The sequence below is a fragment of the Acinonyx jubatus genome, chromosome C2, assembly GCF_027475565.1.
Source record: "Acinonyx jubatus isolate Ajub_Pintada_27869175 chromosome C2, VMU_Ajub_asm_v1.0, whole genome shotgun sequence".
Lineage (NCBI taxonomy): Eukaryota > Metazoa > Chordata > Mammalia > Carnivora > Felidae > Acinonyx > Acinonyx jubatus.
Genome location: NC_069384.1, coordinates 85,615,339 through 85,629,575, shown reverse-complemented (window position 1 = coordinate 85,629,575; position 14,237 = coordinate 85,615,339). Strand labels below are relative to the sequence as shown.

General features: G+C 37.0%; 1 protein-coding gene across 7 annotated transcripts in view; it reads right to left on the bottom strand.

Moving 5' to 3' along the window:
• The window catches only part of PEX5L (peroxisomal biogenesis factor 5 like), a 227,097-nt gene extending 225,024 nt beyond the window's left edge, over window positions 1-2,073 (bottom strand). For 6 of the 7 annotated variants that reach the window (XM_053221185.1, XM_027061370.2, XM_053221186.1 and 3 more), the window contains exon 1: window positions 1,590-2,072. In XM_053221185.1, coding sequence (XP_053077160.1) covers window positions 1,590-1,610 — 21 coding nt within the window. In that variant the 5' untranslated portion in view covers window positions 1,611-2,072. Of the gene's footprint in view, window positions 1-1,589 lie in introns of all 7 variants that reach the window. The other variant, XM_027061376.2, reaches the window with a different exon arrangement.
• Window positions 2,074-14,237: the final 12,164 nt, after the last annotated feature.

Here is a 14,237-nt window from a genome sequence, read left to right as displayed (position 1 = left end):
TTACCAGACTGTTGCTTCAATTCTTCATTCACAAAAACATATTTTAAACAACAAAAAAATAATGTGAAAAGTTTTTGTAAATTCCCCAAGTAACCAATTGTGAATTTTGTGTGAATGAGCAATTTTCTGAAGATTGACACTATTCAGTAAAACCTTCCTATTTTACTCCAGTGAAGAAACTGCTTAGGGATAATAAATAGATAATATAGAAAATTGTAAGTATCATTCTTAGGGACATATGAAACATAAAACTATAGTAATGATCCTTTGTTAATTTTTTCAGCAGTCTAAATTCAACATTTCTGAATGTTTGAATGCTCCTTTGTTGTTAAACTTTCCAATTAACGTAGCTTTAATAAGAAACATGTAGACCATATCTATTATATATACTTAGAAATATACTTCAGTGACTAATTATTGTCCATCAACTGTGATAGAATTCCATTAATAATTTTCAAACAGGATGATGTCAGTAATATGGGAAATGGTTTTGGAATTCTGATAGTGCTGATTCAGAAATCTTACAAAACTTATGACACTGATTATACCGTTTTATATAAAAATAAATTACAGTCTAAGAGAATTTCCCACAGACTTAGAAATTAAATATTTGGTAATACTAAATTATGAATGCAATAACATATCTACCTATTTTCAATTGCTCCAAAGACACAGAAGCAACATCGTCAATATTCACACATGTTACACTAGTGTGAAGATACCACATATGATGACTATATTTGACCATCTTTGGAATGGAAAGGAACTCCAAACATCAAACCTGATGACTAAAGCATTTAGAACAGCAAAAAGAGCTCAGTTCATACTTTAGGAAGCTGAGTTAGTATTTTTTTTTCCCCAAAGTGTACAGCTGCCTTTGTAAGGAAGAACCAACCATGTGAATGAGAACTGAAGTCAAGGTTAAAATAATTTTTCCCAAGAGAGTAGAGTGCATCAGAGAGAAGCAGAGGCTCAGCTCAGATGAGCATTAACAACCAGAGGCAGCATCTTCCCTGAAAAACATTAGAGTCTCTTGGACATATGTTTGAAATTCATCCTCCCAAGTCATCCTGTGACAGGTGTAGAGATAGGTGACAATGTCCCACTCTCTGAAGGGGGAAAATACAGCACAAACCATTTAAAAAATTATCACTTTAAAAAATTATACAAAAGTGGCAAAGTGTTCTGTCAAGAAACCTTTGCAGATGGTAAAGGAAAAGCTTTGTCTTTCTATTATTGTTTGCCCTTCAGTTGACATACATGCTGAGTTGCATCAATAGAGGATTACAACGGAAACACAGTCATCTCCAGGTTTCCTCTGTTTGGATTCCTTGATCTTGTTTAAAGAAACAGGCTCAGGGAATGCACAGAAAACAAACTTCCCCAATCGAAGTTCCGAGGTCGTTCCTCCCTTTCTCCCACCCTCAGAAACCTGTCTAGTTTACTGGACAGAAATGTCATGGTCATGTTGCACCACTTCACTTGTTGAACTGTGTGAAGGCAGCGCCTGACCACAATAACTTAGTGAGCCACCTTGCTCTTAAATTAGCCCCCCAAGATTTCTTTCCAGTTCGGTGGAAATGTCTTACCTGCATGTGTCCCTGGTACATTCTGCTTCGGCTTCTTCAGGGCTCCCTGAGGCCGCCGGATGCTTTCCCTCGTGTTTACTTGCACACCAACAGAGGGGAGAAGACGGCGTGCACAGTGTGTTCTCAGACGGTGCCCCTGAGCCGGGTGGAAGGCTCCAGGTAGCCCGGCCACTGTGGCCCCCTGGCCGCTCTGTAGGCTGCCGGGAACTGTTCTCCGCTCGGGGTGCTGAAAGCGGACACAGGAGAGCGCGCGGAGGAGATGAGGAGCCCAGGCGGCCAAGCTCACCCGCAGGCTCAGGTCCTGCTTCGCCGGGCGTTTCTAAAACTCACTCCGCCACCGAACTCTCTCGCTTCCTGCCGGGCTGCCTCATGTCTCTCTATCTTCGTCACGAACCCCCTTCTCCTCCCAACCCTGACGTGAGCGCCCACACCAGCCGCCGCAGCAGCTGCCGAGCGGGGCGCGCGCCGCCCTCCCGGCCGCGTCTCTGCCGAGAGGCCGCGGGGCCAGGCACGCGCGCGCGTTCCCGGCGGGCCCGTGAGAGGCCCGAAGGCGGTGCATGCACGCGGCCGGCAAAGTGCCCGTGAGTGGTGGTCGCGCAAGGCGTTCAGGTGCGGCGGCCGCATGCACGGAGATTCCGGCACAGTAGATGGTCAGATGTAAGAAAAGTGGGAGGAAAATGCATTGTGTCTCCAGAGCCATCCATACCGACTGAGCCTGTCATCGCACAGACATAATGGGCTGAGCGTGGGGGTTTCCGAAGAGTTTACTTCTGTTCTTTTAATTTTTTTTAAATTTTTAATGTTTATTCATTTTTGAGAGAGAGAGAGAGAGCGAGAGCGAGCGAAAGAGCGAACAGGGGAGGAGTATAGAGAGAGGGAGACAGAATCTGAGGCAGGTTCCAGGCTCCCAGCTGTCAGCACAGAGCTCCATGCGGGAGTCCAACTCACGGTCCTCAGACCATGACCTGAGCCCATGTCGGAGGCTTAACCAACTGAGCCACCCAGGTGTCCCTGAGTTTACTTCTGTTCTGATTTAGCTATCACAAGTTACCTCCCTATCATTGAGTGAATAAAGACTCGCCCTACTCACCCCACCCTCAATTCATTTTTGAGCACCCTATTTAAAATTCCAAACCCCAGTCCCTAGAGGCCTTCCATGATTTGTTTTTTTCCCTAGCACTTAACATCATCTAATATCCCATGTATTTTACATATTTTATTTATTGTCTGTCTCTCTCTATGCAATGTTATTTCCATGCGATCAGAGAGGAGTGTTTCTGCTTTTGCACGGATGTATCAGCACAATATACCTCCTGCCGCATGGTTGGTACTTTAAAAATATTTGTTGAATGAATGGATCTTTAGTATGTAATATACAGGTAGAGTGCATTTAGATATATCTCAAGTTAAAGACACTGGATAGTTTTATGTAGCTTCTACATTATAAATATATATACAATATATACATGTGCATATATGTATATGTATATGTATACTGTGACTACCTAGTTTTGTTAGGTAATAAGATCTCCAATTACACAGCAACTGGCCCCCCAAGTTATATACAACATAATATAATCCCCCAAATAGTGCATATAGTATGATATACCTTTCATAAAGTTAAAAAATATATCAACTCCCTAAGAACATAAATATATATCATGTACTATATGGAATATAGTATTCAGAATATTGGTGATCCTAGGGAAAGAGAAGCAGAGGAAAGAAATGGGGAGGCATTTTATATGAAGGTTAATTGTCAATGTCTTAGCTATTAGGTTGGGTGGTGACTCACGGATGTGTATTATCCGATAAAAATTGCTATATAAATAAAACACAGCTATGCATGGACTAGTGAGGAGAATGGCATAAATCAAAGAAATGATTAATCTAATCCAATACGTCTGTGGTCCAAAAACAATGGACTGACTGACCAACCAACCAGCCAACCACAAAATGATTAAGACTTCTAAAGGCAGGAGATGTGGATTCCTATTAGATTCCACCAATAGTTAACTTTGGGAAATACCCTTTACCCTCTTTAGACTTCAGCTTTTTTATATCCAAACCCTGCATGACAAACTCATGGTTTTATCCTGAAAATTGAGACATGTTCATAGGAACTGTAAAAGGTAAAGTACCACCTGTCTTATTGTTCTTTATAGGACAGAGAACTGGATAGGAGTCTGCAGGCAGAAATGCTAATTCCATCTCTCTACCTCACTGCTCTTTTAAGCAAGTATACTAATTCTCTACTTCCTCATTTAAAAAATTTTTGAATGTTTATTTATTTTTGAGAGAGAGAGAGAGAGAGCATGAGCAGGGGAGGGACAGAGAGAGAGGGAGACACAGAATATGAAGCAGGCTCCAGGCTCTGAGCTGTCAGCACAGAGCCCCACGTGGGGTTAGAACTCACAAACTCTGTGATCATGACCTGAGCCGAAGTCAGATGCTCAATCAACTGGACCACCAAGGTACCCCTACTTCCTCATTTTTGAAGTAAGGCAAATATCTTCCCAGCCTACTACACAGGGCTGCTGAGGACTGAATGCATGCAAAGGGAGTTGTAAATTATAAGCCACCATATATGATTATGTAAACAGACTTTTTTCCATTCCAGAGAAGATGAGTGACCATTTTCTGAGATGTCAAGCTCTACAAATTTAAAAGAAGGGAAATATTTATTGTAAAATGCTAGCATATTGGTATAAAGATCTTGGGGAAATTCTTCTGTTTGATTTGAAGGTGCTAGAATTCTATGAAGTAATAGTGGAGCCAAACTATTCCAATCCATTCTATGCTTCCTATTAGCTAATGACAGGTTCAAGGAGCCATCACAGCATGGCAACTACCTAGAGTTGGAGATAAAACTCAATATATCATTTAAAAAAATTTTTTTAATTTAAATTTTATTTTAGAGAGAGAGTAGGGAAGAGGGAGGGAGGGAGGGAGAGAGAGAGAGAGAGAGAGAGAGAGAGAGAGAGAGAGAGAGAGAGAATCTTAAGCAGGCTCCACACATAGCCCAATGCGGGTCTCGATCCCATGAATGTGAGATTGTGACCTGAGCCAAAATCAAGAGTCAGATGCCTAACCAATTGAGCCACCCAGGCACCCCAAATGTATATAATTTATTAAAAACCTAAGTAACTCATTTAGTTTTCCCTACATTCACAAATCTCAGGAATGTAAGTGAATCTGTGAAGGCATCCCTGTTTTCATTCATATTTATTAAGAACTTAGTATGTGCAAGTGCTGTGCTAAAGCAGAAATACATTGATGAATAAGACCATATCATCCCAGAAAGATAAACTTACCTAGACTTTTCTTTAAATGAATAAATAAATCAATACATAAATAAATAAACAAACAAACCTCTACAGAGATTCCACAACTTCCCATTTCCCCTCTCTAAAAGTTTACATCTAACCTCTTCTAGTCAAATATTTCCCCTTCAGTTTTGAACTTTAATCCTCTTCACAGCACAGAAAGTTCCTTCACAGCTTATAAATAAAAGCTTTGTGAGCAAAATCTTGACTATTAATCCAAGTGTCAGTATTTCAAGATACTTTTGATTCACAGAACCAGCTAGCAATTTATACATCTTATTTGGTTAGACCAAAAACTGCCATCCAAATTTAGGATTTTGGCTAAGTAATATGGTGTTTTGGTGCAAAAAAGAAACTTTCATGTGCAAATAGATATACCAGTAGAAAATCCATAAGATAAAGCAGGTATGAACTGTATTCCAGTGAACGCTAAGGATTTTATGATACACCTAACAAAAAGCTGAATCATAATATAATTATATTTGTGCAAATCTTTTTTGCTAGGAATTGCAAATAGGTGGTTTTTAAAAGATCTTGAAAGGAGAAAATGTGCATAACTTTCTCTATCCTCTGATTTCAGTAATGGTGAGAAAGTATCTCTTTGTGTAATCTTGTTCACTCCAGGGAATCATAAGGTAAACTGACATAAGGCAAACAAACCAGAGATACAGCAGTTTGGAAAAGGTGTGGTTCTTTTGGAACAAAGACAAGTGGCAACACCTATGTGTCTGCCACTTGGATTACCAGAAGTATTTGAATAAAAATGGAAAACTCTGCCAAACATCTAAATGCTTTATTTGACCTTTCACAGGATTTTCTAGTTTTCATATTAAAAATTAGAATCATGGAAAAACAACTTTGAAGATGAATTGGTAATATGTGTCAAGCTCAAACAATACCATCATAGGAAGCAAAATAAAGTCTCTGTACACACTGTGCAAAGAATGGTTACTAATGAATCTTTTCTAACCAGACCTGTACACAGGTATAGAATTCACTGGCCTTAATACCACCATTAGCAACAGTCGGACTTAGAAGTGGCTGGGCTATGATTGCCCAGCTAAACTCAAACTCAAAGTAATTCATATTATTAAGGCATGCAATGCATCTGAAGAAAACAAAGATAATTTACATCTCATTCCTTTCACATTGTTGTTTTGCAGCCTAAAATGGGCATGATTTAATACGAGGTCCCAGTTCCAGAAAATAAGTCTCATTTTAAATTCAAAGACCCTTCCTACTCAAAGTGTGGTCTACTGACCAGTAGCATCAGTCTCCTGGGACTGCAGACTCTCTTGGGCCCCATCCATGACCTGCTGAATCAGAATCTGCGTTTTAACGAGAACCCCAAGTGCTTTGTATGTACTATCAAATTTGAGCAGCAACTGTGGCCTAGGTGGTTTATTTATTGATGTAAGTGTATGGCAAAGCTAGCTCTTGCCTTTTGCAATGACAGTCATGAGCAACATCAGTAGCAAGAGAAAAGCACAATGCATATTCTCTTCTATTTATAAGATAATCTCACTGTATTTTCAGTGGCCAGTGGACTTGATATAAAATCATAGCACACTCAGCTTTCTTACAGCAAGAAATGTGCTAATACTGCTTTTAGTTTTAATCATTATAATTAAATTAAAGAGTTGAGTGGTAGCAGAATACATTTTGTATTGATCAAGTTAAATTTTATTAATAAGTGAATCCTCATGCATTTTAAATGCCTATTGAAAATTCAGTATTATTAAATCTTTTAAAAAGCTGAGTAATAATGATGATGTCAGTATGCTTGTGGACTTAAAAAAAATCATTAATAATAGTCTTTTGGTGGTGATTCAACCATTCTTTTATAATCTGTACAATTCAAACCCTGCTGCTCAAAGATGGTGTAGGAGAGAACAAAAGTCAAAAAACTGTAGACCCAAATTAAAATGACTAATTGGTTTTTATTGTTCAATCAGGAGGAACATTTTGTTAAAGTTTGCCCACTTGCCCTTTCTGTGTCTTTGACACATTGAATGGGATTAACTGGTGTTCAGGGCATTAGACCTGGAAAGAATTTTGGAAGCCCACACAGCAGACCCCAGGCTGCCAGGGGGAATTATGATTGAAGAAAAGTACATGGACTCTGGTGACTAGGAGATGGCAGCAATGTTCTTCCAAATGAATAAACAAGCTAGAGGCTTCAGAGTTGGGCTTCCTATTAAACCAATTTAGGAAATTACACTAAAATAATTTACATTTGTTTTTTCTTTATGACAATATTCTTTCAGCAATCCAATATTGCATTTAATATTAAATGTACTTTTGAGAATTTCCTAGTCCTGGTGAAAAAAAATTTGCAAAAAAACCCCACAAATGTCTCTTGCTTTTGACTCTTCCTTACTACCCTTACTGCCGCCATCCTACCACAGACTCTTTAAACTTGTTACCAGTCTCAAGGCTACTTTTATCACCTCCACCCATCTCCCATTCCAGTCATATTCATTGCAGCCAGACCAATTTCATAAAGACCAGCATTGATCATATTTACTGCTCAGTTCAAAAACCTTATTGGTTTTCTATTGCCTACTAATATCTAAAACTTTAGCTTTTTATTCATAGTCATGGAATATAGTTTGCCACCCAAAGCCATATCTTCTTCTAGTGGGAGGAAGAACTGTCTCTGCTTTGAGGAACTCTCTCTTCCCCACTCTTGCCCATTTGTGTGGTGGAAAACATTTTACTATGAGGCGTTGGGGGTGGAACAAATGACCCTGGCTGAGCAAACAGTGCCTTTAATACCCACTGGTCACAGCTGGGGCTGGGCATCTGATCCAAGTCAGTCAACCAGGGCAAACAGACTCAGTTCTGGGACTATTTCAGAGCAGACTGATTCTTCTGCACTGGGTGCACTAATGATGTAAGCTTGAATCCGCCAGCATCTAGCACTCTAAAATTGGAAAGAAAATTAACGTGGGGGAGAAATAGTCTAGTCAGTCTCCTGGGAGCAAAATTTGATCCATTAAATAAACCATATGTAAAGCTAGTCTTCTTCTGAATTTTAGTTATTTCAGTTAATACGTTTTCTTTTCTGGTTGAGTTGAATTTTCTGTATGTGTAACCAAAAGAATGACTATTAATACAGTGGTCTTCTATAAACTGGCCCCTGTCTTTTTTCAGTTCTGTATATTCCCTAACTTTTTAAATAACTATACTATTATATTAATCTCCAAACAGTTCAAGCTATACTCATACTCTTTTCTTGTCTTAGAATGTATTCTCTCTTCCTACTCCTTTGGAATGAAAGTTCATTCATTTTTCAAGTTTGGTCTCAAATTCCATTACCTTCATAAAGCCTTCATTAATCCTCCAGTTGAATACATCCCCTTGCTGGGAACTCCTTTATAGTACAAAATTTTCTTAATTCATAAAGTTTTTCCCCTGTTTAATTATTTCAGTGCTTCTTTACTCATCAGGTGTAGGCAGATAGAGACAAGGACCCTGTTTTATTTTGTGTTTTGTTAAAATAACTTATAACATGTTAAGTGTAAAAAGTTCTCAATAATAATTAAATAACATAAATTATTTTAGAAGTATTTAGAACAGTATAAAATCTTTGAAAATAATTTTAAAATGATTTACTCTGAAGGCACATTTCAGATATATTTTTTTAAAATAAAATATTAATGAAACTGCTGATTTTATGTAGAATCACACAATGCTAAGGCTGGAAAAAAGCTTATAGTTTCTGTGGTCTGACTTCCTCCTTTCTCAAATAAAGATTGTGAGGGCCAATGAAGTCAAGTGTCTTTTTCTTGATGTGCTTTTATTGATGTGGAATAAGTAATTCTATTCAACACTGCATAAAGGAATTTAAGAGTATGATCAACTCAAAGTATACTAATGGTGATAGAGTTCAGTTTATGCCACAAAATGCTGATATCTGAATTAAAAAAAATGAATTAGTATCCTATGGGAGGAAATGCAATGAATGAATAGTTAGACTTAGGAAAATCTAACTATCTTCAAAGGCATTTTAGGAATGTGATAGGACCAAAAGTTTACCTTATTTTAATGGAAATTATTTCGATTCTGCAGCTCATGAAGAGAGGGAATTCAATTTTTTAAAGAGTTCATGTTAGAAGAAGATAAACAACATTAAAACAATTACAGAGGTGATATAATATACAAGGAATGAAGAATTATTTCTATGGTAAACCCATAGTTCTAATTCTGGTTCAGACAATTCTATTTTCTTAGATTATCCTACTCACATATATCTACTGTTACAATAGATGGTTGTATGGGGGAAAATAAAACCTTAAGCCTATTTTGAAAGAAGAAATAATATTCAATATGATATGTAATGCAGATGGGTAAATGCTTGTTAAACTATAACTTTAAAAAAATAAAATAGTCTTGGTATTTATCAAAGCTTATGGTATTTTGTAGCAGTATGGCAGAGACTAATTGTTTTTTAATTCCATAAAGAATGAAACACTAGAATCATTAGGATATTATGTATTTAGAGTGTCTTAGTTTAGACTCTTATTATATATCTTCTGGACTAATTTATAAGAGCCTCCTAAATTTTTAAACATCTCTTCCTTCATTATAATTCTCTATAAAATAATGAAAGTCAACATTTAAAAATGTAAATTTAAGATGGCGGAGAAACTCATCTTGTCACATGGATACAACTAGATAACACTCATATCAGTGTAAATAACCCAGAAAACAACTCAAAAACTGACAGAACAAACTCCACAGCTAAATATGAAGAAGAGAGGCCACATCAAAAAGGGTAGGAAGGGTGGAGATGCAGTCTGGAGCTAAATGGAACTGTGGAACTATTCATAGGAAAGAGAGATGCAGAAGGTCCAAGAGGGGAGAGAAAAAGACCCTTATACCAGGGAGCCCATATGGATAAGATGAATTCCCATAACATTCGGCTCTGAAACCAGAAGGGATGAATTCTGTGTGTTCTTACAATCAGCAGGACTTAAAACCTGGAATTTTAAAAATCAGTGGGCTCAGTTGGCTCTGGAAGAAACAAGAAGGTGAGAGGAAACTGAGTCCCCACCTTTAGAAACAGCACAACAAACAACCCAAGGAGATATAACATAGAAGCAGCAGTTTGAAAAAGCCTGGGGCATATGGGAGGGAGAATTATTTACTGATCTTAGAGAGTGTGTCAGAGGGACAGAGATCTTGGGAGATACCTCTCGCAAAAAAGCTGGCATTTTTCTCCCTTACCTCCGAGCATAAACACAAAGCCACCTGCAGGAAACAGCATGGAGCTGACACTAATTTTGGGAAGGAAACAGAAATCCAGATCCAGGAGGCAGAGAGGGCCCCCAATAAAATCAACCCAAGGAGGTCCACACCAAGACACATAATAGTTACAATGGCAAAAAGTAGTGATCAGGAGAGAATTTTAAAAGCAGCAAGAGAAAAGAAAACAGTTACATACAAGGGAAACACCATAAGGCTATCAGCTGATTTTTCAGCAGAAACTCTGAGGTCAGAAGGGGGTGCCATGACATATTGAAAGTACTGAAGGGAAAAAATATGCAGCCACGAATACTCTATCTAGCAAGGCTATCATTAACACTAGAAGGAGAGATAAAGAGTTTCCCAGACAAATAAAAGTTGAAGGAATTCATGACCATTACACCAGACCTACAAGAAATATTATAGGGGATGCTGAGTGGAAAGGAAAGACCATTAAGTAAGGAAAGTAGGGAGCACAAAATCAGGGAAAATAAGTATATCTGTAAAAATAAGTCAAGGAACTCATAAAATAAAAAGATGTAAAGTGTGACACTATACCCCTAAAACATGGGGGCAGGGGCAAAGAGTAAAGAATGGGTTCAAACTTAAGTGACCATCAACATAATATAGACTGCTATATGGAGAAGATGTTATATAAAAACTGAATAGTAACCAAAAATCAAAAACAATGTGATAGATATGCCAAAAATAAAGGGAAAGGAATCCAAATATGTCAGTAAAGAAAGCCAACGAATTATGACAGAAGACAGTAAGAGAAGAAAAAAACAGAGAAAGATTACAAAAGCAACCAAAAACAAGTAACACATGGAAATCTATCAATAATTACTTTGAATATAAATGGACTAAATTCTCCAATCAGAAGACATGAATGATGGAATGGATAAAAAAACTAAGACCCATCTATATGCTGCCTACAAGACCTAAAGACACATGCAGATTGAAAGTGAAGGGATGGGAAAGCATTTACCATGAAAATGGAAATGGAAATAAAGCTGGGGTAGCAATAGTTATACCAGACAAAATGACTTTAAAACAGAGACAGTAACAAGAGACAAAGAACAATACTATATAATAAGAAAGGGAACAATTCAACAAGAAGATACAACAACTGTAAATATTTATGCACCCAACATAGGAGTACCTAAATACTTAAAGCAGTTAATAACAAACATAACAGAAGTTTCAATTGTAATACATAAATAGTAGGGGACTTTAATACTTACATTAATGGACCAATCATCCAAATAGAAAATCAACAAGGAAACAGTGGCTTTGAATGACACACTGGACCAGATAGCTTTCATAGATATATTTACAACAGCAGAATACACATTCATTTCAAATGTACATGGAACATTCTCCAGAATAGATCACATATTAAGCCAAAAACAATTCTCAAGAAATTCAAAAAGACTGAAGTCATACCATGCATCTTTTCTGACCACAATACTATGAAACTACAAATCAACCACAAGAAAAAAAATCTAGAAAGAGCACAAATACATGGAGGTTAAAGAACATGCTACTAAAAAATGAGTGGGTCAACCAAGAAATCAAAAAGGAAATTAGGAATGCCTGGGTGACTCAGTTGGTTAAGTGTCCAATTTCGGCTCAGGTCATGATCTAATAGTTCTTGAGTTCAAGCCCCTCATCAGACTCTGTGCTGACAGCTCAGAGCCTGGAGCCTGCTTTAGATTCTGTGTCTCTCCCTCTCTCTCCCCCTCCCCCACTCACACTCTGTCTCTCTCTCAAAAATAAACATTTAAAAAAATAAAAAAAAAGAAAATTAAAAAATACATGGAGACAAAGAAAAATGAAACCACAATCGTCTAAAATCTTTGGGATGCAGGGGTGCCTGGGTGGCTCAGGTCATGATCCCACAGTCTGTGAGTTCCAGCCCCGCATCAGGCTCTGTCCTGACTTCGGAGTATCTCCCTCTCTCTCTGCCCCTCCCCGCTTACACTCTGACTCTCTCAAAAATAAATAAACATTAAAAAAATTTTAAATCTTTGGGATGCAACAAGAGCTGTTCTAAGAGGGAAGTTTACAGCAATAGAGGTCTACCTCAAGAAGCAAGAAGAACCTCAAATAAACAACCTAACCTTACCTCTAAAAGAATTAGAAAAAGAAGAACAAACAAAACCCAAAAGCAGTAGAAGAAAGGAAATAATAAAAATTAGAGCAGAAATAATTGAAATAGAAAATAAAACAACAAACAACAAACAAACAAACAAACAAAAAACAATAGAACACATCAATGAAACCAGGAACTGGTTCTTAGAAAAGATCAACAAAATTGGTAAACCTCTAGCCAGACTCTTCAAAAAATAGAGAAAGAAAAAATTCAAATAAACAAAATCAGGAGTGGAAGAAGAGAAATAACAATGGACATCACAGAAATAGAAAGCCTTGTAAGAGAATATTCTTAAAAATTATACACTGACAAATTGGACAACCTAGAAGAAATGGATAAATTCCTAGAAACATATAACCTCCCAAAATTGAATCAAGAAAAAGTAGAAAATTTGAATAGACCAATTACCAGCAATGAAATTGAATCATTCACCAAAAAATTCCCAACAAACAAAACTCTAGGACTAGAAAGTTTCACAAGTGAATTTTACCAAATATTTAAAGAAGAATTAATACCTATTCCTAAATTTTTCCAAAAAATTGATGGGGAAGAAAAACTTTCAAATTCATCTAGGAACCCAGCATTACCCTGATTTCAAAACCAGATAAAGACACTACAAATAAGAGAACTATAAGCCTATATTTCTGATGAACATAGACGCAAAAATTCTCAACCAAGCATTAGTAAACTGAATCCAACAATACATTAAACCAATTATTCACCATGACAAGTGGGATTTATTCCCAGGATGCAAGGTGGTTCAATATTTACAAATCAATCTACATGATATAACACATTAATAAAAAAGGATAAGAACCATATGATCATTTCAATAGATGCAGAAAAGCATTTGACAAAGTATAACATCCATTTATGATAAAAATCCTCAACAAAGTAGGTTTAGAGGGAACATACCTCAACATAAATAAAGGCCATATGTGGAAAACCCACAGCTAACATCATACTCAATGGTGAAACACCGAAAAGTTTTCCTCTAAGGTCAGGAACAAGATTAGGATGTCCATTCTCACCACTGTTATTTAACATAGTACTGGAAACCCTAGCCACAACCATTGGACAACAAAAAGAAAGAAAAGAAAATGCATCCAAATTGGTAAGGAAGAAGTAAAACTTTCACTCTTTGTAGATGACATGATACTATATATAGAAAACCTTAAAGACTCCACCAAAAAATACTAGAACTGATAAATTAATTCTCTAAGATCATAGGATACAAAATCAATATACCAAAATCTATTGCATTCTATACACTAACAATGAAGCAGCCAAAAGAGCAATTAAGAAAGTAATCCCATTTACAATTGCATCAAAAATAAGAAAATACCCAGGAATAAATTTAACCAAGAAGGTGACAGACTTACATTCTGAAAACTATAAAACACTGATAAAAAATTGAGGATGACAAATGAATGGATTGGAAGAACAGATATTGTTAAAATGTCTCTACTGCCCAAAACAATCTACACATTTAATGCAATCTCTATCAAAATGCCAACAGCATTATCACAGAACTAGAACAACCCTAAAATTTGTATGTAACTACAAAAGACCCCAAGGCCAAAGCAATCTTGAAAAAGAGAAACGAAGCTGCAGTGTGAGTATCACAATCCCAGATATCAAAATATACTACAAAGCTGTAGTAATCAAAACAGTATGGTACTGGCACAAAAATAGACACATAGATCAATGAAACAGTATAGAAAGCCCAGAAATACGCCCATGATTATATGGTCAGTTAGTCTTTGACAAAAGAAGTGAGACTATGCAATGGGAAAAAGATAGTCTCTTCAACAAATGGTGCTGAGAAAACTGGACAGCTACATGAAAAAGAATGAAACTGGACCACTTTCTTATACTATACACAAAGATAAACTCAAAATGGATTAAGGACCTAAA